The sequence below is a fragment of the Urocitellus parryii genome, chromosome 3, assembly GCF_045843805.1.
Source record: "Urocitellus parryii isolate mUroPar1 chromosome 3, mUroPar1.hap1, whole genome shotgun sequence".
Taxonomy (NCBI): domain Eukaryota; kingdom Metazoa; phylum Chordata; class Mammalia; order Rodentia; family Sciuridae; genus Urocitellus; species Urocitellus parryii.
In genome coordinates, this window is record NC_135533.1 from 201205036 (window position 1) to 201230072 (window position 25037).

The following is a 25037-nucleotide window of genomic DNA, read 5'->3' on the forward strand; positions in this document are numbered from 1 at the left end:
GTATCTACTTATAATCTAGGTATGTTTGTAGCCACCATCTATCATCTATTCTATTTATTAGTCATTCATCATTCTGTGTATCTATTGGCCCATCCATCAACCCTTTTAATTATCTATTCTACTTATTTATTATCTATCATTCTATCATCATTTTATTGATCTATCATCTAATCACTCTACCTATCCTACTATCTAATCTAATCTACTTAAAAAAAAAAAAACAGCTCAAATTCATGGGGCTCCCTCAATTCTGTGATCAAGCGCAGGGTCCTGCTGAGGAGGAAGTCCTAGCTGCCTCCCCAGCTGCTGCTGACAGTCAGAGGCGACTGATTAGTGCGGTGAACCAGAAAGAGAATTATTTTCCTTTTCACTTTTAACAGCTTTACGGAGGTGCAATACAGTGAACTGCACATATTTAAAGTGGCTGCACCCGGAGACCATGTTCACCATCCCCCTGGAGGGTCCCTCATGCACCTCAGGACCTGTCTGTCCTCTTGCTGTCCCTCCCCCTTCCCTTCTCTAGCCAGGGAATCGCTGAGCTCCTTTCTATCACTGTGGATTAGTTTGCATCTCTAGAGTTTTACAGAAGTAGAATCATATAGCATGTACTTTTGTGGGTCTGGCCTCCTTAGCATAATTATTTTGAGATTCATCCACATTTGCTGTGTGACTCAATTCCTTATTCTGGTGGTGGATAGCCCACGGTTGACTACTCCACGGACATACGGGCTGTTCCTAGTTCCTGGTTATTACAAATAAAACTGCCATGGTGTTTTGAGGACATACACTTGCATTTTTCTTAGGTAAAGACTTGGGAGTGGGGTGGCTGGATCACATGGTAAGTGCACATTTAACATTTTTAAGAAACAGACTGTTTTCCAAAGTGGTTGTGCCATCCTGTATATATGGAAACCCACTCTACTTTCAGAAAAGCAGAATGGGCTGTGGCTTTGCTGTGGAAAAGAAGCCACGGTTTAGTGTTGGGTTTTTATGCAGAAGAAAATTTTCTTCTAGAACCTTGGAGTGTGGCATGGGACACTTTTTTTTTTTTTTTAAGTCTACTCATCAGGAGTGTAAAAGACAAGACCTGGTGCAGGGGTAGATCCCTTCCTTGATGAAAACGAAGCTGTTGATTCTCTGATGTCTTTAGTGAGTCTCCCAATTGACAGAATAGGGTGAGAGGGGGAGTCGGGGAGCCATTGAGCAAAACAGGACCTGACAGACAAGTTGAATTGAGAAAAGGAAGTCATGTAAAAAGAATGGGTTGGAAAATGTGAGCCATCTATTCATGGATAGCAGATGTGTTCGTTACTGTTTACACTTAAACAGTAAAAGAAAGCAAATACCAGTATCAGACCACTGTCAGGATCAAAGATGTAAACGACAGCTTCAAAAGAGGTTTCTTTCATTTCTCTTTTCAACTGAGGTGGTCCTGAAATCTAGAATATTTTTGACCTAGTATTAACGTAACATAAACTCTGTTACTTGGAATCTTTGGTCCATGAGCATGAACAGATTCAGTATCCAGTCTCCATGATTGGTGTTTGATGACTATTGCACATTTACAAGCCAGTCCTCTTTTTGATTTTTGTCCTCTCTTTCTAGAAGGAGGCTTGACGTGACCCATCATGACTCCCACGGAATTCACAGTGAGTACAGCCAGGCCAAAAGGAGCCTCGAATTGCACCCCAGTCTTTCTTTTCTGAGGATGTGGGAAGGAGTCTGCAGTGGGTAAAAGGTTTCCTTGTGGGGTTTCCTAGAGTAAATTCTCTGCCCAGCAATGCCCACCATCCTGCAGGTGGTTGTCCAGCATGGAGGGTTTTTGCACACACAGAGAATCAGGTTTGGTGGGTATGTTGTGAAGACAGGGAAAAAGTTGATGTTAGCTTTTATTAATAGCTAAGGATTTTTCTGATCTTGAAGTAGGATGGGCTTAGTTCCATGTATCCATTCGGAAACTCAGACCAAAGGAGAGCAAGGGAGAATCTGCTGCATTTGTTCTAGAAAGTTCTGTGGCAGGCACATTAGTAGTATTTCTTGCATGAGGAAGACGAGGCTCAGGAAACAGCTAGGTTGAGACAGCAGAGCCAAGACTGCTCCTTGGACTGTCGATCACTTAGTTTTCTCATTTGGAATCTTGGAAAATAGCCAAACTCTGAAAGTTGACCTCATTCAAGAAGAATGTACCCCACTGATGACCATCCATGGTCAGAGGAGTCCAGCAGCAGATAAAGGGAGGGCAGGGGCACCTCTGTGGCCCTGGCTCCTGCATTGGATCAAAAGTAGCCATGACACACTGTGGCCACCTTCCTGGGTTCATCTTGTGCCCGTCACCACCCAGTGCCCCACAAGCCTTCAACTCACAGGAAAGGCAGAGCCCTGTTTACAGGTGAGGAAACCGAGGCTGGGAGAGTTGAGTGAAGGTTCAAGGTCTTCAGCAAACTGGAGGAGCCTTTGGGGCTGCACTGTGTTGCACCCCACGGGCAGATGTCAGAGGCACGGAAATCCAGGTCTCCCTGGATGTATCACTGTCTCAGGTGTGGGAATGGAGTGCTTTGGTGGCAGACATCTGCCAATCTCCACTCCAACCCTTATTTCCTTTTCCCCAGAATGGCATCTGGGCCAGAAACACCCAGAAAGTGTAATGAGAAAGTGTAAAGTGCAAATATGTCCAGACTTGGGCATTTGTATGTGTATATTGACATGTGCCTAGGTGCATACACATGGGTGTGAGCATGAGGGTAGGTTTGTTTATACACATGGACGTGTGCAGAAACACGTATGTATCATGTGTGTACATGTGTGTGCGTGTCAGAGCCAGCTTTCTGGGCATGTGACCCATGTGGTCACACAGGGGCCATGTGCTTAGACGTATTGTTTACTTGATTTAATGCTTGCTGCCTAGAAATTCTTAAATAATTTTTAAATGAGGGGCCCTGAAAATTATATAGCTGGTCATGATGCTTGTGTGTGCGTGCAGTTGAGAGAAAATGACTGTGTATATCTGCATACATGCGGGTGTTGAAGGTGTGTGTGTTGGTGCTTCTGGAACTTTGAGGAAACTCAGAGTGCTGTGACCCACGTACATTTAAGACGCCCTGCTGACCTTTCTTTTGCGTGTGTAGTGGGGGTGAAGTGGAGTAGGTGGGAGAAGGGACAATTACACTATCATTCACACAGTTGGATGATGCCCTGTCAGTGGTCTTGACTCACTCTTTCCTACCCAATCAGGGCATTTGTCATGCACCCTATAAAGCTTTGCTTATCTTTCATGAATAAGACAAGTTCCATGAGAGTGAGGACCAAGCCTGACTTACCTACCACCGTATCTTCAGCACCTGGCACAGTACCCCACTGTGGGTGCTCAATAAACATTTGATGAAGAAATGTCACAACCTGTATTGGTCAGTTTTCTGTTGCTATAACAAAATACTGGGTGCTGGGTAATATGTAAAGAAAAGGAGTTTATTTGGTTTACAGTTTTGGAGGCTGTATGTCCAAACTGGGCAGCCCCATTGGTTCAGCTCCGGATGAAGGCCTTCTGACTACCTCACATCATGGCAGATGGCCTTATGGTAGGGGCACATGGCAGAGGGAATGAATGGTCACACAGCAAGATAGGAAGCAAGAGGGATTCAGGGACAAGGCTTACTCTTTTCCTAACAACCTGCTGCTATTAACCAGCAGGAACTAACTACAATAATCTGTTCTGAAGGCGACAGTCCCATGATCTAATCACCTTTCACTAGACTCCACCTCTTAAAGGTTCCAGCACACCAGCATCACCATATTGGGGTCCCCTATTCCCACATATGAACCCTTGGGGGACACCCATCGTATCCAAACCATGGTGTTTCTGCTTTCTTATGTTTTTGCCTTATCAGAGATTTTTGTTTTGGCATTGGAAAGGCCAAGTGGTCCTCACCTCTGCCATCAGACGGGACGTCCAAAAGATGGTGCTTAACCTAATGCCATCTGTGTCCTCCCCCAGATCCTTATTCCTAATATGTCTGATGACTACAGCTACGAGTCCACATCATCCTTGGACGACTACATGAACTTCAACTTCACCGAACTCTTCTGTAAGAAGAACAACGTCAGGCAGTTTGCGAGCTACTTCCTCCCTCCCCTGTACTGGCTCGTGTTCATCGTGGGCACCTTGGGCAACAGCCTGGTGGTCCTCGTCTACTGGTACTGCACCAGGGTGAAGACCATGACCGACACGTTCCTTTTGAATTTGGCGATTGCTGACCTTCTCTTTCTCATGACTCTTCCCTTCTGGGCCATCGCCGCTGTTGACCAGTGGAAATTCCAGACGGTCATGTGCAAGGTCGTCAACGGCATGTACAAGATGAACTTCTACAGCTGCGTGTTGCTGATCATGTGCATCAGCGTGGACAGATACATCGCCGTTACCCAGGCCACTAAAGCCCAGACCTGGCGGCGGACGAGGCTTCTGTACAGCAAGATGGTTTGCTTGAGCATCTGGGTGGTGGCAGTAGCGCTCTGCATCCCGGAAATCCTGTACAGCCAGGTCCAGAGGGAATCTGACCTCACCATCTGCACCATGGTCTACCCTAGGGACGACAGTCTCAGACTGAAGTTAACCGTCTTGACCCTGAAGGTCATCCTGGGGTTCTTCTTGCCCTTTATGGTCATGGTTTGCTGCTACACCATTATCATCCACACCCTGATGCAAGCCAAGAAGTCGTCCAAGCACAAGGCCCTCCGGGTGACCATCACTGTCCTTACGGTCTTTGTCTTATCTCAGTTCCCCTACAACTGCATTCTGTTGGTGCAGACCGTAGATGCCTACACCAGGTTCATTTCCACCTGTGCCATCTCCACCAACATCGACATCTGCTTCCAGGTCACCCAGGTCATGGCCTTCTTCCACAGCTGCCTGAACCCCGTTCTCTACGTTTTCGTGGGGGAGAGATTCCGCCGGGATCTGGTGAAAACCCTGAAGAACTTGGGTTGCATTAGCCAGGCCCAGTGGGTCTCGTTCACCAGGAGAGAGGGCAGCTTGAAACTGTTATCCAATTTGCTGGACACCACCAGCTCCCTGTGAGGGCGCCTCTCTCTGAAGCAGATGGTCCTTTTGGAAGTAAAGAGACACAGTTTACCCACCGAGGGGGCCAGGGAGAAACCAAAGAGTAAAATGGAAACGAGAAAAAAAAAAATCACAGAAAGGAATTCGATCTGAAGATGTTTGCCGAAACAGAGTTTTCAAAACGGACCATTCTAGAAGGCCACCGGCTGACCCTCATCTGGGATCGTTGCAGTTTTCAGGGGAAGATTCGTGACCAGCAGTGAGGCCCACCCTGGCTTTGCACTTGACTGGGCATTCCATGTCGTTGGCCTCTGGAGCAGGTGCTGGATCTTCTAGGGCTCTGTGAATTGCTGTGACTTCCAAAAAGGGACACAGGAGCCCTGGCCACTGCCATAGTCCACAAAGGCAGAAGGTTTCATGAAAGCTCCCATCTTTGGGAAATTTCCTCCCTGGTTTTGGGCCGAACACCTGTGTCATATCTTACAGATTTTTGATCTTGACTCTTTCCAAACAATCTCTGTCCTAATTCTCCCCTGGTCTCCTTGATCCCTTCTGGGCCAGGGGTGGTGGGGTGTGTAGGGGTCCTTTTTTCTGTTTTGAAATTCGTCTGCAGGATGAGCAGTGAGCCTCCTGGACAACTGGCCACACCACCAGGCGTCTGTTGGCTTCTAAGTCATTTATGTGACCTGATGGAGGTTCTGTGACTCACCTCGGGGTTGATCTGGGTGAGGATTCAGCTGGTCCACTGACAGCCTGACAGGGAGAGATTGACAGTCTGGATTAGTGGGCACCAGCCCTGGCATGGTGGCAGCCTCTCTCAGCTGAGTGGCACTTGCGGTTGGTCCACCCTGTCTGCTCCCTGTCAGATGGGCTGGCTCTTTGGTTCTTTGGTCCTCTTCCTTGAGGCTACTGGAAGGGATTCTGCCTCTGGGATGCTTCTCCTTTTCTCCTTCCATAGAGCCAATGTTTAAAAAGCTTTCAACTTTGGAGATGAGGCTGAAAGATGTGTAATATAACTCACTTTTTGGGGGGGTGTACTGGGGATTGAACTCAGGGGCACTCACCACTGAGCCACATCCCCAGCCCTATTTTGTATTTTATTTAGAGACAGGATCTCACTGAGTTGTTGGCACCTCGTTATTGCGGAGGCTGGCTTTAAGCTCTCCATTCTCCTGCCTCCGCCTCCGGAGCTTCTGGAATACAGGCGTGCGCCACAGCGCCCGGCTAACTCACTTTTCTTTTGTGTCTTTCTTTTCACTGTTTGACAAATTTATCACATTTGAAAACATTGTACATATTGAAAAAGTGTTTTTTAATGTCTTTAAAATATTAATTACTTGCTTTAGCATATCTAAATATATTGTGTATAATCAAAGAGCAAATAGACATATAATGGTCGTCAAGAGGAGGGACTGGGTGAGGAAATAAAATCTCCAAGTACCTTAAAACCATCTTGACTGAACAGTTTTTCTCTCTCCTCTGGCCAAACTCACTTCCCGAATTTTCCACAGTGAGTCAGATGTGGTTTCCAAGGAGGACTGTTGGAATAAATAGCACCACAAACCACCCCGACTTTGCCACTTTCTCCAGGGGAAGTGTCTGACCTCCCCAGTGCACTGTAGACAGCTGTGGTTTCAGTTCTGACACCATTCCTTCCCAGAAGGGGACACAAAATCAGTGGATTTTGCCATATTATCCTTCTTCCACCTGCCTATGTCCAAAGCATGTGAAATAAAGAGAGCAGAGTTTGGAAGGATGAGAGGGGTACGGTGGTCACACTCACCCATCCACCGGCTGCCTGTGCCTGGGCAGTTAGTGGCAAGGAAGCGTTGGCCTGGGACCAGCACATCCACATGAGCCCCAGGACAACAGGCACCACTTCCAAAGGGAGGATGGCTTTTCCAAGGTCAAGTTAAGGTTACAGCCATCCATGCAACCAACCATCTTTCCCAGGAGAAGACCCAGGTGTGCCCTTTCCAGGAACTTGGAAGAATAAATAAGAAACACAAGCCATACCTGGATAACACTGCATGGTGAAGTGGGCAGAACGCAGAGAAGGTTGGCTTGGCCCTTCTGTGCCTCTTCAGCACTGAGGTTCTATCTAACACCCTGTTATGGGGCCCGGGGTGCTAAGGGTGGGGGAGAGATGGAAAGAGGAAAAGGGACCCATGACCATTTTGTTCAATCCACACTTGTGGCCTAGGGTTCTCTACAGGTCACTATGATGAAAACATAGTGGTGGTTTTAAGATAAATAAGAATTTGGTTAATGTCATTAGTTGGGAAAAAATGTCAGGGGTGCCACGATTCCCCCTGGGGTTTGTAAGATCAGAGACATGGCAACAAATAAGAAGTAGGAGCCTGGTCTTGCCCCTCAGGCACAGAAACCATGCCTAGCTCCAAGAACTTCTTCTAGGACCCGGATGTCACTATTAGACCGTCTCAGTCCTAACCTGGCTTCAGTGTAGGATTAAAGATATGCTGTGACTGTGACATGTTTTAAAGATTTTAAATATTCTTTGTTGAAAAGTGCCCTCCTTTTAAAATGGTTGCATAAATAGGATTGATAAAAACGACATCATACATTTGGATTTTATATTCTAATTAAACTTGATTTTGTAGCAGGTTAATGATGAAATAAAAATATTGGGAGAGTCAACAGGAGAAAATCCATGAGGAAGCTGAATTCAACACTTCTTGGAACTGCATGAATATTTTTTTTTAAATGAAGACAAAGGAGGCATTTAGTATATAACTATGTTTTATTGCAACTCTATAAATTAGAGAAAACTTACTAGTTTTGACTGAATGAAATACGACGTGTTTTCATCTTTTAAGAGAGGTTAGCTTCATTAAACAGAGACGAGTGGTGGGAGGGAAAGGGAGAGAGAAGGGAAATTGTTTGGAAATGGTAGGAGACCCTCAGGGTTACACAAAATTACATATAAGAGGTTGTGAGGGGAAAGGGGGGGAAAAACAAGGGAGAGAATTGAACAACAGCAGATGGGGTAGAGAGGGAAGATGGGAGGGGAGGGGAGGGGGGATAGTAGGGGATAGGAAAGGTAGAATACAACAGTCACTAATATGGCATTATGTAAAAATGTGGATGTGTAACTGATGTGATTCTGCAATTTGTATTTGGGGTAAAAATGGGAGTTCATAACCCACTTGAATCAAATGTATGAAAGATGATATGTCATGAGCTTTGTAATGTTTTGAACAACCAATAAAAAATAAAATAAAAAGAGAGGTTAGCTTTTTAATGAAAAACATAATTTGAATAAAAGTAATTTTAAGTCTATACATTTATAAATAGGGAACATTGCTTTGAAGTAGGCAGCTTGGATGATTAGAGATCTGACCTTTTTGGACTATTAGACCTTCAGAATACACATCCATCCATCCATCCATCCATTAGCAACATTTATATAAAGCTCATCAGGGTGATAGGGGACTTATGATTGTCCTCCCCACAAGACATTTACATTCCAGCAATAGGGAAAAGCCTAATGCCCTATGGACCCACGTCTTGTGGGATGGTATTGAAGGCTCTGGCAGGCGACACCGCCTGGTGACATCGGTGCTGATGTCAGGTATGACTTATCAGCTGGTTTCTAGACTGTTCCCAGGGTGAGCCTCAACAGGGCTGCCTTGCTAGAACAGCCAGGGAGCCGCTCCATATCGACTCTTGGACAAGTGGCTTTGTGGGTGGCCCTGCTCTGGTCCCTGTGTTAAACACTGCCCTCCCCACCCCCCACAAGGTATTTGTGTGTGGTAGGAACAGTTTGGCCCATTTGAGGTCTTTCAATTTTATATTATAAAGTCTGAAAAAGGTGGGTCAATGTGTCTCTCCAACAAGTGACTCTTGAGTGCTCTGAGCTCCTCTCCACTCCAGATACAATTATTTGTACATGGTCAATTTTGGTACCACTGTCCCAGGAAAGCAGGGAGATAAAACTCCAAACCTCTGTTCTTGTGTTCCGACAAAAGAAAATTTAAAATCAGACACCAAAAGCCATGGGAGAGAGCTTTATTCTAAGTGAAAGGGAGGTAAAAGTAAAGTAAAAGCAGAGTGAGTCCTAAGCAGAGAGCTCTCTCTCTCCATCTCCCAGCAGAGGACGACAAAGGACACAATGCTATCCCCAAATTTATGACTGTTTGATGTTTACCAGGAGACCTGGGGACCACCGCCCGTACTCTTTGTTCTTCATCTCGGGTGGGGGAGTTTTTGACCTAGTTGGTCCTCTCCAGAACTGTCATGGTGGTCATTCTATTTAGGGGGCTTCATCTATAAGTCAATCCCATGTTAATGGGGGCACTGGGGTCAGTAGCTGGTCAGAAGTTACCTTAGTGCACACGCCTGTGCTACTAAAGGAATCTTTCTTTCCAGGTACACAGAGACACCTATAGCCATAATTCCTAGCTTCACACAAACCTCACTGTCAAGAGTTGGTCCCATGCATCCTTTTCTTTTGACATATTCTTTCCCATTATCTTCTTTGCTTCTATTTATTTTCTACAAATTAACTACCACCCTTTGCTTTCTCAGGCACTTTGAAAATAGTTCAAAGAAGACCCTAAAGTAATTTAAAGAACACTTGTGACCTTGCTATGCATTTCACTGCTCATGGCTAGGCTAGAACGTGGACCTGGACGTGTCTGGCCCTTGGGCCTTGGTTTTGTGCATTCTGCTGCTTCATGTGGTCAGACAAGCCAGCCCTGCCTTGGACGGTCCACCATTTGCAATGAAGCTAAGTAAAAACCCCTCTGATTAGATGAATGTGCTTCAGGAGGGCATGTGTAGGGAGCTTTGCCTGCACAATTTTCAGCCTCCAGTTCCTGTAGGGTCTGTCTCCCCCATAGAGCTGTCCTGCCTAAAGCCAGCTCCTCTCTGAACCACCTGCTTCCCATGCCTGCGAGGCAGGATAGTGAAACCATCTCAGCTGATAGGGCACTGTGACAGGCAAAGTCTGCTCCAGGCTTCCTGCCAGCTGACAGAGGCTTTGTCCTGCTTTGGAGCCTTCATTGCAGTTTGAACTCCTGCTCCGCTCAGCCCCTTGGCATTGATTCCTCACATCTTATATGCGTCCCCACCCCACTTCACCTTGGTACCTGCTTCTGGAGAAGTCAGCCTGCAACTGGGGCGTCCAGTGAAAGAACTCGCTTCAGGTCCAGTGGGGAAGAACATTGGGTGTCCAGAGACAAGTAGTGAGGGTGGACACTTGTCCCAGGATTCCTCTGTAGAGGCCAAACATGTCCCCACTTCTCATGAGCCAGTCATGCAGATATTGTCCTTAGCCACCAACTGCACAGTGCATGCCACAGGCATGGTCTCCGTCCCCCGTGGGGAATCACAGTCATCAGCTGCTGCAGCTTCGAGCTATGCCAGGTGGAGAGTGCTGCCCATGAGAGGCGCCCTGCCTCACAGATGGAGCAGCTGAGTCTTGGCAGTGCTAGGAAACTAGCCAGAGGCCACGCAGTTAGTAATGGGCAAGGCTAGGACATGGACCTGGAGGTGTCTGGCCCTTGGGCCTTGGTTTTGTGCATTTTGCTGCCTCCTGTGGTCAGACAAACCAGGCCTGCCTTGGAGGGTCCACCCTTTGCAAGCCACGCTTTGTGCTGAGGCTCGGGGGCTGGGAAGGCAGACAGGCATGGGCTTGGCCCGCTCCCCTCACACACCACTTCATGCAAACTCTGAACTGTGGTGTGGGATGGCCAAGGCCCTGCTGAGTGCACCCTGTGCATCAAGCAGCAAAAAACAAGGTCTCCATCCTTGCAGAATCAAGAAGGCTCCTCCTGCCTGCTCCCTCTCCCAGGATCCTCTGCAGATGCACACAGCTGTGGAGCTTCACTTGCTCTGTGAAGGAGCCACAGGTCCCACTGAGGGTGTGTGTGTGTGTGCACAGCAGAGGCCCAAGAACATGGCCCTGGCCCCCGGCAGACCCCTGGGCTGTGGAATTCCTGATGTTGGCTCTTCTTCTTGCCCTGCCCTGTCCCCTGCCTCTACCTTCCCCAGCTCCCCTCTCACAAATGTGAGAGTGGGCCACCACACAGTCCCACCCAAGATACAGCTTTGGATTAGATCCTCTGGCATGCTGAGGGGTTGGGTCACCACCCACTGCTGTGCCCCTGCAGCTGGTCAGGTCCCCTGCAGGGCCACTGCAGGCTTCTTAGTCAGGTCCTGGCTCGTGATGCAAATCTGAGAAACATCCTCCTGGAGATGGTGGTCAGCCAACACGGGAGGTGCTGAGGTCAGAAGAGAGCGGAGGCTGGCAGTGACCTTGCTAGAACATTCTGGGGCATAATCAAGACAGAGTTGTCTGGTTGAGGTGCAAATAAATGGAAAGAGAGGATGTGAGACGAGAATGTGCAGATAAAACTTGTGTTGGGTTTGCCAGGATGAAGTATTTGGAGAAATCCAACAAAACACAAAGCACCATTTTTTGGTGGGAGGGTTGACATCCTTTTTTTGGACTGTCTTTCATTCACAAATGAAGGACATAATTGTAAGAATTTGTTTGTACTCAATTTGTTGTGTCTTCGTTACTGTTTCTAAAAAACTGCTATAAAACAATACCCATTTTATTTTGCTCACCAAAGCAAAAAGTTCTCAGTGAGGCATGTCTAGCCTGGGGTTTGTCATGCTGCTGTGGTCTCCTGAGGGCTTGCTTGGGAGGGTCAGGCTGTGGGGCCAGCAGTTGACACTGGCTGCTAAATCGGGCCTGGCCCTTGGCCTCCTCTGCATGGAGTTCTTATGGAATTCACAGTTCTTATATGGCAGCCAGCATCCCCAGAGTAAGGGTCTCAAGGGAACCAAGGGGGAAGTTGCATGTCCCAGGAGCCACAAAGTGTCACTTCTGCTCTTCTTTATTGGTCAGACCAGTCACAAGCCAGTGGTGGTGGTGGTGTGGGGCTGTGAACGCCACCTCTTGTGGGAAGAGGTCAAATGATACTGGGGTAGTTATAACACCACCATAGCCTGCTCTAAAGATGAGTTCGCCTGCCTTCCACTGATCCTTGCCTCTCAGTTCCCCAACTGCCTAGCTGACAAGTTTGGAAAGAGAAGGAAAAGAGACAAGGACAGCAGAGATTGGACAAGGTGGACATCTTTCTTAACATTAATGGCTTCCCCATGCTGAGGCACAGAGTGGCTAATTCACTTGCTCCAAACCACAGTGAGTAGGTAGTGAAACCAGGAGTTGAATTCATGTTGTTCTGGTACCAGGGCTGGATGTTCTGTTACACTTTCTCCCCACCTGGAGCCCAAGCACTTACTTCCAATGGTCAATTCAGACCATGGAATCTGGGTACAGTTCTCCTGTCACACAGGCCCTGTGGCGGGAGGACAAGTGGCCCCATGTGGCCTGCCCCTCAGCAGGGGAAGAGGAACCCTGGCCCACTGTGGCTTCCTGCCAGGCCCTCCCTTCATGGTTTCATGCTGTAGAGACTTCTGCTTCTGCTAAGTAGGTAACCCCCTTGGTGAATATAGGAAGGCCCCCCGCAACTGTACCAGATATTAAGTCCTTGTCCATTTTGAGTTGATTTTTGTAGATGGTGAGAAATCAGGCTGTTGTTTCACTCTTCCAAGCTGGATATCCGGTTTTCTCAGCACCATTTATAGGAGACACTTCCTTTCCCCAATATGTATTCTTGGTACCCATGTCCAAAACCAATTGGTTATAAATGCATTAATTTATTTCTTGGTTCTCTATTCTGTACCATTGTGTCTGTTTTATACAAGTATCATGCTTTTTTGGTTACTATTGCTTTTTTTTTTTGTTTTTGATACTGGGGATTGAACCAGAGTGTTTTACCCCTGAGTTACATCCCCAGTACTTTTTATTTATTTATTTATTTTTGAGACAGATTGCAGAACCTGGCCTTAAACTTGTGATCCTCCTGCTTCATCCTCTCAAGTCGCTGAGAATATAGGCATGCTCCACCACACCTGGCTTATTGCTTTGTTTTTGTTTGTTTCGACTTTTTGTTAGAAAAGGAGGTTTTGCTATGTTGCCCAAACTGGTCCCAAACTCCTAGGCTCAAGTGATCCTCCTGACTCAGCCTCCTGGATAGCTGGGACTACGGACGTGAGCTACCATGTTCTGCTTGCAGTCTATTTCAAAGTCAGGTAGTGTGATGCCTCCAGTTTTGTTCTGTTGGCTTTAGACTGCTCTGAGTAGCATGCACATTTCAACAATATCAATTTTTAAAAATCCGTGAACATGTGGTGTCTTTCCAGTTTTTGTGTACTCTTCAATTTCTTTCATCAATATTTTATAGTTTTCATTGTGAGATCTTTCATCTCTTTGGGTAAATTTATTCCTAGGCATCTTTTCTTTTTTTGGGGTAGATATTGTAAATGGGATTGCTATCTTGATTTCTTTTTCAGATAGTTTATTATTGGTGTACTTTTTCAAGTTGATTTTGTATCCTGCAACTTTAATTCATTTATTAGTTCATTCATTTATTATTCATTTATGAATTCATTTATTAGTTCTGATGTCTAACTGGATATATTGAAGTTCATATGTGAAGAGATATTTGCAATATTCACAGTTCCAAGAATCAACCTAAGTGTCTATCAGTGGATGAATGAATAAAGCAAATGAAATGTTATTCAGTTATAAAAAAGAGCAGAGTCCTGTCATTTGTGGCAACATGAATGAGGCACAAATGTGATCTTAAGGAAATAGAGAAGAATGATGGTTTCTAGAGACTAGAAAGATGGGGCTGGGGTGGAGAGACAAAGTTGGTCAACCATCCAAAGTCACAGTTAGATAGGAGGAATAAAAATTCTAGTGTTCCATTGTACAGCAAGCAGGGTGATGAGTGAACAATAACACTATGCATTTCAAAATAGCTGGAAGAGAAAAAAAATGATACATGTTTGAGGTGATGGATATACCCAAAGATGATCATTACACATTATATACATATATCAAAACACACCCCATAAATATGCACAATTAGCATTGTCGATTTAAAATAAAAATAAAAATATTTAAAAATCAACTGTGATAACTTCAAATAATGCAGTATTACTCTCAAAATAGATCATATTAACAAATCATATGAAGTTATGGGTGTTATATTAATAGATCATATTGACATAACACTGATAATATTTATAACGATAACTATTTTTATAATAGTACATTTATAATAGTTTTATAATAAATATACTATATTTATAATATTTATCACTATTATCAGTGTTATTCTGATAATAGATCATACACAGTAAGGGTCTGAAGGTCAACGGCTGCCACAGCAAGCCTTGGTTGATGTTCAGAGTTTTTCGTGTATGTTTTTTTAATCACCAGATAATCAATATTCAAGTGAAATGAGGATGGTTCAAGGAGACCACCTCTCCGAGCTGTCTCAGCCTGGTGCTTCAGCGGTCACAAGTTCTGTGAATGGTCTGGACTTTAGACTTCCCGAAGTCTTGGCCTCCTCATGTGTAACAGCTGGCTGGCCGATGGGAAGCGCCTATGGAATTGTACACACCACCATTGTTATTATGAATAATGCAGCACTGTGTTGAGCTGGCCCTTCTCTTGTCTTCATTTGCATGATGGCCTGCCAGAATCCAAAGGTCCTTAAACATTGTATATTATTTTATTTATTTTTACCTCAAACACCCCTTGGCAATCTTACAAAACCTAGAGTTCCTTTCTCAGAATATTTAAAAATGACTATTGTAAAATGAATAGGATTACAAAGGAAACCAGTAGCATAAAATTCTCCAAATATTAAAACCAATTTATAATCAGGTAGTCCATGTGCTTTACATAGAATCTTCCAGCAGATCTAATAACAAGCTTCATTTAAGAATGGAGATGAGCATAAATGATATTTTTGAGAGTCTGTGACAACTGTCATGTAAAATTAAAATATCTTATTTCCATTGGTGGCAAAGTCACAGGTCTATATACCAACGGCAGGTTGTCTATATTCATAATTGAAGGAAGACACACATTTAGTTTGAGGTTAGGGGAAAGATTCCAAACCCTGCACCCATCCAAGTTCACAGAGCCTCTAAATTTTGTGTGAACCAGCTCAGGAACTCCTGTTTCACCTGCTCTCCCAATATGTACCCACAGGGGCCAAACTCATCTTTTCTTTCTTTAATGCATAAAATATGGGCATGGATGGAACTGCCTTGGATTTGGGGGAGGGGATTTTCTTTTTTGAAGGGGGGGAATTTTTTCATTTATAAGTGACGTGCCAGTTAGCAACAGGCCCTTGAATAAAAATATAATCCATAAAAAAATTTGTGGCTGTGATAAGAATATACCTGAAGAATGATTTCATACTAGGAAATACATTTAGAAAGATGTTCCTCTTTCCATCACCGTATTCTAGTGCTGGGCCATGCATACTCTGGAAAAGGCTGGATGGTTCCAATATTCGTGATCCTTGGTAGAATTAATTAGGGAACAGACCATTAATTCATTTTATCCCTTTCTTCAATTTTTAAACAAATCAGTGGCGTCACAGCAACACTCACGTAGGAACTTTTCTGTCGGGGGGGGGGGTGGGGGGGTGGGGTGGGTGGTCCTGGACTACCTCGCCCAACATCCCCTGAGAGACTTGTGAATGACCAGATCTGATGAACCAAGTTGATGTGGGTGGTGCCCATGGATCTGCACTTCATAGGCCACCAGGTAACCAAAAGAGGAGAACCCTCTTAGAAGAAACGCCACTGCTTGTTTCATATCTACCGCTACTTAATAAGTGAATCGTAGACTCTGGAGACAGAATGAAGCATGGACGGGTCTTGGGCTTTCCCCCATGGCTTGACACTTGAACTTGGGATAGCCATAAAGGCTGGAGGCCTCACCCAGGACTGATTCTCATTTCCCTGTCACCTCCAGGGCTTGACAGGTGATGCTCTGAGAACACCAAACCGATCTGGGGGTGGGGGTCTCTGCTGGTATGGATGAGCTGTCTTTATGAAGATGTTTGGTTCCACTCATGGATTCCATCTCTCATTTTTTTTTTTGGTAACTCAAAAAGAATGATTTCATACCAGGGAGCTTGTTATTAGATTTACCAGTGAGCAACATCCCCAGTCATTTTTGTTGTTTATCTTGAGACAGGGTCCAAATTGCTTAGGGCCTTGATAAGTTGCTGGCTGGCCTCAAACCCGTGATCCTCCTGCCTCAGCCTCCCAAGTCACTGGAATTACAGGTGTGCACCACCGCATCCGACTGGACCCCATCTCTTGTGCAAAGTCCTCCTGGAAGGACTGAGGCTGCTGCCCCTCCCTGTTGCCTTTCTGTGAAAGCACGTGAGGCCTTGCAGCCGGCTACAGAGGCAGAGGAACAACCTGAATTATCTGCAGTCACTGCCTCTGGTTCTCAGCCAATGGTCCAGGTCTTGCTTATGTTAAAACACTGCCTCCTCTGGATGTGGTGGTGGGCTTTGGCCACACGGACACTGCTAATTTTCTCTCTGTTCCCTTCCTCTGGGAGGAAAGATGGCTTCGGCTAACCTAGCCTTGTGGGTCCTGCTTCCTAGCCTCTGGGGAAGGCCTTTTCTGTGTTCCCTTTTCTCATCAATTCTTTGTTCTCCCATCATTTTATGCCTCTCCCTTCTTACCAGCTGAACTTTCTCATGCCTGACAGAAGACACACATGATCCACTGACCTGGAAGGTGTTCTGGCCTTTAAGGGACAATTTCCTTCTCTCCCACAGCTCAGCTGGAGTCAGCCTGGGGAGCAGAAAGCTGGGGAGGCCCTGTGGAATCGATCACCCCTGATTCTACGGACCCACAGGCCTGAAGCCGAATGGGTCTGGGGATGAGGCCTTCCTCTTTGCGTCTTAGGCCGGGCCTGTCTCATCTGTGGTTTTTTTCACTAAGAAGGCATCACACACCGCAGGCCTCAGGTAAGCGCTGAGGTCACCAGAGTGCAGAGGGCCCAGAAAGTGTGAGGACAACACACCAGTCTGTCCTCCCGCAGAGCTCAGGGGATGGGAAGGGGGCCCACATCAAAGCCTGGGGCTGGTGATCATGCTTCTGCTGACTTCGCCACCTTTCGTCAGAAGCCGGGGAGTGTGGGGAAAGCCAAAGGCTGCCCTTTCTCTCAACCCTAACCCACTTCGAACACCTTTCGTACTAGCTATGCTTCCTCTGGCTTTTGAAATGGCTTCAGCTTCAATGATGCCTGTAAAAAACATATCCATTTTCTTCACTTGGGTGGCAGGTTTTGTCTATTTGCATTTCAGATGTGTGTGGGTTGCCAGAGGAGATTTTTCCCACGCATCTTCAAACCGAAAGGGCTGACCTCGCCACCGGGGCCTTTCTGAGTCACTGGGGTCTTCAGGTCCCAGCACCTGTGGGCAGCTGTGGCTGGGAGAGGTGGTGACCTCTCTGTGCCAGGGTGTCTCTGGACATTGACTTGGGCTGACATTACCTGGAGTCATATGTGAGGCCATCTTAGGGTGAAGAGGGAATGGGGGGCTCTGACTTGGGGCCCCCGGATCCCACCTCAGATGTAGCACAGACCTCGTGTCTCAGTTGACCTCATTCTAACCCACAGGCCATGTGGCTGCTAAGCCTCCAGAGGAACAGCTGGGTTAGCAAAGAAATCCGGCTGTGTGGTTTGGGGGCAATTAGATAAACCAACTTTCCATCACTTCACCTGTCACTAGACAGAGGTGGGGCTGGAGGGCATCTTTAACATGAGGACCAAGGGACCAGCTCACATCCAGGCTCCCCACAGCTCTCCTGCAGGCCTGCCTTCTCTGCCTGAGGAGTGCTTGAGGAGTCTCTGTCCCTGGCAGAATTGTGCAGCCAATGGAATTGCTGATGACCTTTCAGCTGAGCCTGGCATTGGGACTGACCAGGGTCTTGACTGTTTTGAGCCCTTTGTGTCTGGCACATTGCTCTATGCTCTGGAGAGCGGGTGGGGGGGGGGAAGATGATGAAGGAGATCTAGCCCTTTGCCCCCAAAGGGGAACCAGAGTTAAAGAAAACGTGATTAAAGAAGCAGCCATGAGAAAATCTGGGAGCAGGGGGAGGAGTAGAGGAAGAAGGGGGTGCTGGGAGGTGTCCTTTGAGCCCTGGGTCACCCCACATGTGGAGTTGTGATTAAAGTGTGAGCTCAGCATGCCCCTCTGGAGGCTCCTGGCTGCCCTGGTGAGGGCAGGGTGAGCGGGGGCAGCAGGGCTTACCCCTTTTCTCTTCCGGTTGTCAGCACCACCCATCAGCTAATCGTGGTTTTAGGCCATCTGTCATTTTTGTCCCCCACTCTATTACTCTAGCCAATAAGAAGTTGATTCTTTGCTCAAAGTGATGAGTGCCGTGGAAAGCGGGGGCCACGGGACTGGGGTGGAACCTCAGCTGGCAGAGGGGGCGGCCTGGAAGACACATCTAATTACCAACCTCGAGGTGAACCAGGAAGTATACAAATGCCAGGCCACAAGGCGGCTGCTGAACTCTACCTGCAGGCTTGAGCCCTTTTGTAAAGTCACTATAAAAGGTCTAATAATAATAATAATAATAGCAGCAAAGGGATCAGGGGTAGAGCATGTAGACTGGGAAAGGGGGAGGGGAGACAAAGGGAAGGTCTTGGGTCTTAACATCTGAGCATCATCTTAAATGTTAAGTTTCACTTCCCTGTACTTCCTCTTACCCAAACTCCCCCCACCCCCATTAGTGACCTACCCCATGGTACCATAACCCTAAGCCAATCCCAGAAGAACAAGACCCCTGGACTCTGGAAAGCCCATGGTGCCATCGACCTAAGCCAATCCCAAGCTAGTCCCACCCGCCCAGCTCTGACGAAAGCACCCCCAGCCTCTCCCATAGCGCCACAGCTCCAGCTCCAAACCCCTACCCCACAAAAGCTGAGCCCTGAACATCTGGGGGCCTCTCTCCTCTCTATAGAGGGATGGCCTTTATTTGTTAGCTTTGACAAATAAACCTTGGTGTGGATCTCTGCTTGGTCTCCGCCCTTCATTTCTCACTCACCCATCTCAGTTTCCTCTCACTGGGGAATGACATTGCTTACACTGTTAGATGCACATATGAATAAGGCCAAATGAATCCACTATTACGTGTAATTCTAATGCACCAAAAATATTAAAAAAGGAGAAAAAAGATACCTTGCTTCGTAGAGGGGTAGCTCACCCCCTACTCAGGTCTAGGCGACTTTATCATTCACCCTCCTCATTCTTTTCAAAGGAATGCAAGACAACACTCCGAAGGTCATAGTGTTTACTTTATTTAAATTCTGAGGTTAAAAATATTTCCAAATGGTGTAGCAGATGTTATAAAGGAATATGTTTTGGGATACAAAAATTTCTCACCCTTACTGTGTTGGTGAGGTTTGGTATTTGATGTGCTTTTGAGTAGTTCTTTGGCAGATAAGATTGAAATGGGCTCCTGACTCGCCATCCCATAAGGCCACTCAAGTGAGGATTCATTGATTAAAGTGCATTCCAATTGAAGCCTTCCTGGGAAGGCTGAGTGTCACCCTGCAGTCACCAGAGGCAGAGCACCTCCAGATGACACTCATCCATAAAGTTCTAGAAAAGCTTTTTTCCTTTTTTTTTCCCCCCTATCAGAGATGTCTCTCCTGCAATTTAAAGTTATACTTTATTATTTTAAAAAAGTGCTTAAGAGGGAAAAGGGAATTAATGAATCCAGTCTTCCATTTCCTAGGAAGAACTGCAATTAAATGAAGAAAGCTTCCACTGAGAGGCACCTAGTTTTGTAAACGTGAAGAGTTGTCTCTATGGTCTTTGTCTGTGAGAGTCCTTGGTTCTAAGCACCACCAAGGGCTTCTCTCTGCTTTACTTCCCAATACCTCAGAGCCAAGCTGGTTTCTTGGTCTAAAGAATTCTCACAGGTAGAACCATCCAGGTGGACTTTTACAAATGCAACTCATAAACCACCTGACCACATCGCACCATCTAATCACATGAAACAGACTCTGAAATTTCATCTCCAAGTGAAATTTCCTCTTATTTGGGCCTGGAGTGGCTTCACCACCTTAGGCGACAGCTGAAAATCTTCAGAAGCACCATCTCCTTTGAGTTTTATTATGTGGTTTTTCATTTCTACTTTCCAAACCCCATGGCGTGTTTCAGTTCCAGATTCTTGCTTAAGAATTTCTTTGCCTGTTCTTGGTCCAGTCTACCTGGAGTCCATTGTGCTGTAGAGTCCACTCAGACGTGGAGGAGCACATTTTATGGCAAACACGCTTCCTTGTTGGTGGATGAGTGTGTCTGGTGGTTGGTGTGTCTCTTGGGCGAAGGTGATTGTGGCTTCAGTGGTAGGTGAACAAGGCGGCTCGTATCATTACTAAATATGATCATTATCCCCAGAGCTGAGCTGTCCCAAGGGGCTGCTATTAAAACAAACAAACAAAAAAGGAATCTGGGATCCCAAGGCATTTCTAGTGTCACTCAGTCTAGCTGGGGCTGCCATCTCTGGCAGTAATTCATCAATTGTCATTTGCATTAAAAAAAAAAAATTACCCCAACCTTCAAACCTCAGTAAAGTTGGGAACTGTTTAAAAGAATAAAGCCATTTGTAAAAGTCACACTTAAATAGGCCAAGACGTTCTCTAGCGACACGGTGCACAGCACACTGGAGCCTGAACGGTGAACTAATGTACTACCAAGGTCCATTCAGCACAAAAAATAAATATGCTAATGAAACCAAAGAGGAAGGGCCGCTGGGGCACTAGGTCGCCTCAGTCCAGGGCAAAGGCCAGTTTCCACACAAGGGCAGTCAATGCTGGAGGGGGGCTGCGCCAAGGTCAGGCCCAGCTCTCTGGGAGGAGTAACTCTGGTTGGCTTCACAAGGGCCAGGTGGTCTTTGAAGGTGCAATTGGTCCTCTGCTGTGACAAGTGACAGATATTTAGAATGGAACTCAGATGAACGGTCCCAGGTCCCTAATAGGCCCCAAACACATCAGCTACTCAATGAAAGGTGGTTTTTGTTGCAGACTGTAGTGTGGATACCAGTTGAAGGCCATCAGCCAGGCCAGTCTCCAAGGCATCTTGGGAAAGCCAAACTTCAAATTAAGACCTCAGACTGTACTGGGGCTCTTGATAGCTTCTTTGTCGTGGGAACAAGATGACATTGGATGATTCTTTGTGAAGGGGTAGATGGGTGCAAAGGAAGGATAATCTGCTCCTGAGTAATCTCAGGCCATGGGCATGCCTGTGAGGACACAGGCTAGGGCATCTCCGGGGGTCTGGCCATTTTCTGTCTCAGTGCTGAGCAGTCAGGCCCTGGCGAGGAAGAGACAAGAGTACCTGGTGGCTTTCTGCCAGACAGGCTGCTCTGAGAACCCAGAATACAAAGGGCCCAGCTCTCTGAAAATGCTGTTGGCCATTCTTGCCCTCTTCACTGGCAAGTGCCCACTCCTGTTTCAAGGCCCAAGTCCCTGTCAGAGGCTACGTCCCCTTACTCATGGCCCCTGAGCATCCTTTTTGCTAGTGATGATTGAAGCCGCGGTGCATGGTGGGCCTGGAGTCCCTGCCCATTCTCAGTCCCTCCAAATCAATTAGTCCAGGGTTCTGAGAGTTGGTCTGACTGGCCTTGGGTCCCAAGGCCAACTTGGAGCAACGGCTGGGCCCCGCACTCAGATCCTCAGTCAACCTTTATGGTGCTTCTTCGCTCACCCTTGGCCATTTTGTCTGATGTCCTGTGGAAGTACCTGGGACCTGACTGCAGGTGACTGGCTTCACATAGGACACAAAGGCCATCGAAGTAGAGCTGTCTGTGCTGGGAGAAGGGCCACAGAGAACATGAAGAGCATTTCACTCTTGTCCAGGAAAAGGAAACAGGACCCCCTGCGTCCAGGGGCGATGTTTCCTGGGTGTCAGTGCAGGCTGAACAGAAGGAAGTGACAAGTGGGGTATTGGGAATCTGGCAGGTGGGGACAAGGGACTAAGAATAATTTATGTCTCTGCTTCCTTTGTATGGCTGTTTCCTCTGTTACTTTGGTTCTTAAGTTACCAAAGAATTTTGCTAAGAAGGCCCCAGTGTTTGAGAGTGGTCTTGCCTGGGTTCTGCTCATTAGTAAGCCGTGCCTGCAGCCAGCCCTGAAGGCCAAAGCATAGTTCCGCACCTTGGACACGGTGTCAATTTCAGCCAGCATTTGGGCTTTGTATCCTGGATTATCTTCAGTTGATTCTTAGGGTGATGTTTTGAGCTATGAGTGGAGGGCTTTGCCTGGGAATGGGGTCACCCAGACAGAGGGCCAGGAGGAAATTCACCTCAGAGGCTCCTACCAAGTTGCTGAGTACTAGAGCAGCCCCAGACTCACTGGGGCAGTAAGGGACTGCCACGTGACAGGATGCACCCCCAACCCCTGTGCCTCAACTTGCATGGTGCCCCATGGCCTCCTTTTCCTGGGAGTCCTCAAGGGCTTCAGAGCCTGAGGACTCACAGGGTGTGGCTAGGGTCACCAGGAAGCCTGGCTGAGTGTGGGTGGGACAAAGCAGGACATCCGTCTCCAGGGGTGGGAATCAGGGCCACAGGGGTCTTACGAAACTCTCCACAGGAGGCTGCAATCAACAGCGCACCTAGGAGAAGCTGGCGGTCTCCTGAGGTTTACACCTTTGGCAGGATGTCCCTTTGGGTGTAAGGACAGCTGGGAAATGTCATCAGTGGAAATGTCACTTGAGCCCTTAGGAGTCATGGGGCTAAAAGGGACAGGTGCATGGTACAGAGTACACAGTGCCCCGAGAAGCTCAGCTTCTGAGCAGCGGCAGTGCAGGGCTTCTTCCAGAGCAGCAAGCCAGTGAGCCTGGGCACAGCCATTTTTTTTTCTTTTTTTCTTTTTCTTTTTTTTCCTTTTTTCTTTTTTTGGGTGTCTCTGTGTGTGTGTGTGTGCTTCATGTGGCAGGAGAGGAAATGTAGTGTTTCCTGTGGATGAAGTGAAGTTACCGTCCAGGTGTTTCATGCTACGGGAAATCGCTTCCATCATAGATCACAGGCCGGTCAACTGCCAAGTGGTAAAATACTTTTTTTGAGACAAACCTAAAGAAACAGAAATGGAAAAGGGAGGGTGTCACCCTGAGAGCTGAAAACTTGAGGCGGGTAGAGGCTCAATGGGGGCCTCCTGTGGTCGCTGTGTGACCCTTGTTGGGTGTGGGTGCTGGGGTTCCCCAGGGAGACCAATGTTCCAGAGAACACAGCCTCTCCCAGGCCCTGGGCCCCTTTCCTGCTTGTCTTGCAGGTTTCTCACCCTGCAAAAGGTCAGATGGCCTTGGAATGTCACCATGGTTGTCTTGGGGAATAATGTCCTTTCTGCCACAGGCTATGAACCTTTCACCCTCAGGGCTGCCTGGGGGGAGTAGATGGACCAGGTGCTGGAGGAGGCATGAGGCTAGGCACCATGGGCCTCATTCCACTTCGGCATGCAGATCCTATGCCATTTCTGCTTTTAAAAGCTCAAGTCAGTCCCTGAGATGACTCGGGGGGTCCTGGCCACAGTTCACCACAGCACTGTTGCCTCCTCCAGCGATCACTGGGAGCCTGCTTGGGGCTGTGTTTTGCCCTTGGCTGCCTCTCCTTGGCTTCTCCATCAATCCACCGGGAAGCTGGGGAGGCACTGACAGTTCTTGCTGCCATAGCTCTGAGAAAATGGGTGCAAGTAGGGCCCACAGTGGGAAGAGTGAATGCTAACTGCTGCCCCATCCTGCTGCCAGGAGGGGTCGTGGCTAGTGACCATTTAGGTGAGGGCTCTAAAAGACAGCTCTTTGAACATGCTGGGCATACCCTGAAGTCCTGCTGATTCAGGGGGAGTTCATTTCCCTAGGGGAGTGCAGGGAAGGGTCAGAAAAGGGGTGATATGGGAAGGCCATCCTTTGGCCTGTCCTGTAGCGGACATCCTTGGCTACAGCCCTGGGAGTTCAGGCCCTGGTGGTGGCAAGTAATTAGCACAGTTTTTCTTGAGTGCCCTGTTTAGTTATTATGCTAAAAACCAAGTGCCCATGTGGGGAGGGAGGTGGCCATAGCCCAGGCCCCTGCTGTAATCTTTACTGCGTCCCATAGACGCCCCAGGTTGCTCCTGTGACAAGGCCCAGGGGCTTCACCTTGCAGTCTTAGATCTGTTTCTCTCAAGCTTTTTTTCTCCTACCTCCCGTTCCTCTCTTTCTCCTTCACGCATTTGTCTGGCCTCTCCACTGTATTTCCTGAGCCCCTTCTCTGGGCATTAAGAGTCCAGTGACTTGAGCAGAGGCAGTCCCCGTGGCATGGAAATTCTGTGGGGCTGGAGGAAATTGCTGGCATGTGGTGACACACTGTATGTGTCAAAAATCCTAACAGTCACTGGAACAGAGCCCTGTTAACAAGGACCTGCTGACAGCCAGGTATGCTGGTGCACATCTGTAATCCCAGCAACTCGGGAGGCTGAGGCAGGAGGATCACAAGTTCTAGGCCAGCCTTGGGAATTTTCCAGACCCTGTCCCCAAATAAAAGATAAAAAGGCCTGGGGATGTGGTTCAGTGGTGTACAGCATCCCTGAGTTCAATTCCTAGTACCCCCTCCCCCCCAAAATAACCCCAAAACAAATGAAAAACTATTGACAGCAGAATGATCTAATCAATTGTTAGTGTTCACACTGTGCCCGAGAAGAGGAGGCAGAGAGGCATGAGAGACCAGGGGCCTCCATCTGGATGCTGGCGAAGGAGGCCCTACCTGGAAAAGGTGTTGTCGAACACCAGCATGTAGATGCCGGGCGTGCGGACCTTCAGCTGGCCCTGGATGTTCTCCTTGTGGGAATTGCATCTGGTCGTGGGAATGAGGACCTGGGAGGAAAAATAGATGGAAAAACACATCAGAGGCTGAGAACCTCATGGCTGCTCTGGGGGGATCTTTCATTTCGGGGGAGGAGGCCGAGTGCTCTGTTGGGGGTCACAGAGGAGGAGTGGTAGTGCCATCTGCACACCCTAAATTTGGTGACACTTGTGGCAGGGGGGCTGTATGAGTGTTATCTGGACCCAAAAGCTGGCTC

General features: G+C 47.4%; 2 protein-coding genes across 5 annotated transcripts in view; one reads left to right on the forward strand and one right to left on the reverse strand.

The window, feature by feature from the left end:
* The first annotated feature begins 1628 nt into the window (after window positions 1–1628).
* Ccr9 (C-C motif chemokine receptor 9) lies at window positions 1629–5071 on the forward strand. The gene is made up of 2 exons (XM_026389863.2): window positions 1629–1649; window positions 3992–5071. The coding sequence occupies exons 1-2, from the start codon at window positions 1629–1631 to the stop codon at window positions 5069–5071; spliced, it is 1101 nt and encodes a 366-aa protein (XP_026245648.2).
* A 14191-nt stretch (window positions 5072–19262) lies between these two features.
* Window positions 19263–25037, reverse strand: part of Fyco1 (FYVE and coiled-coil domain autophagy adaptor 1) — a 74101-nt gene continuing 68326 nt past the window's right edge. For 3 of the 4 annotated variants that reach the window (XM_026390082.2, XM_026390081.2, XM_026390083.2), the window contains exons 17-18: window positions 24722–24831; window positions 19263–23059 (exon numbers count right to left, since the gene is read on the reverse strand). In XM_026390082.2, the coding sequence (XP_026245867.2) occupies window positions 22984–23059; window positions 24722–24831 (186 nt within the window). In that variant the 3' untranslated portion in view covers window positions 19263–22983. Of the gene's footprint in view, window positions 23060–24717; window positions 24832–25037 lie in introns of those variants that run through there. The other variant, XM_077796296.1, reaches the window with a different exon arrangement.

What these genes read in the sequence shown, in the direction of transcription:
- Ccr9 (XM_026389863.2), top strand. Translation starts at nt 1,629, where the DNA reads ATGACTCCCACGGAATTCACA. An exon ending in TGACTCCCACGGAATTCACA is followed by an intron (nt 1,650 to 3,991) that starts GTGAGTACAGCC and finishes GTCCTCCCCCAG; the next exon opens with ATCCTTATTCCTAATATGTC.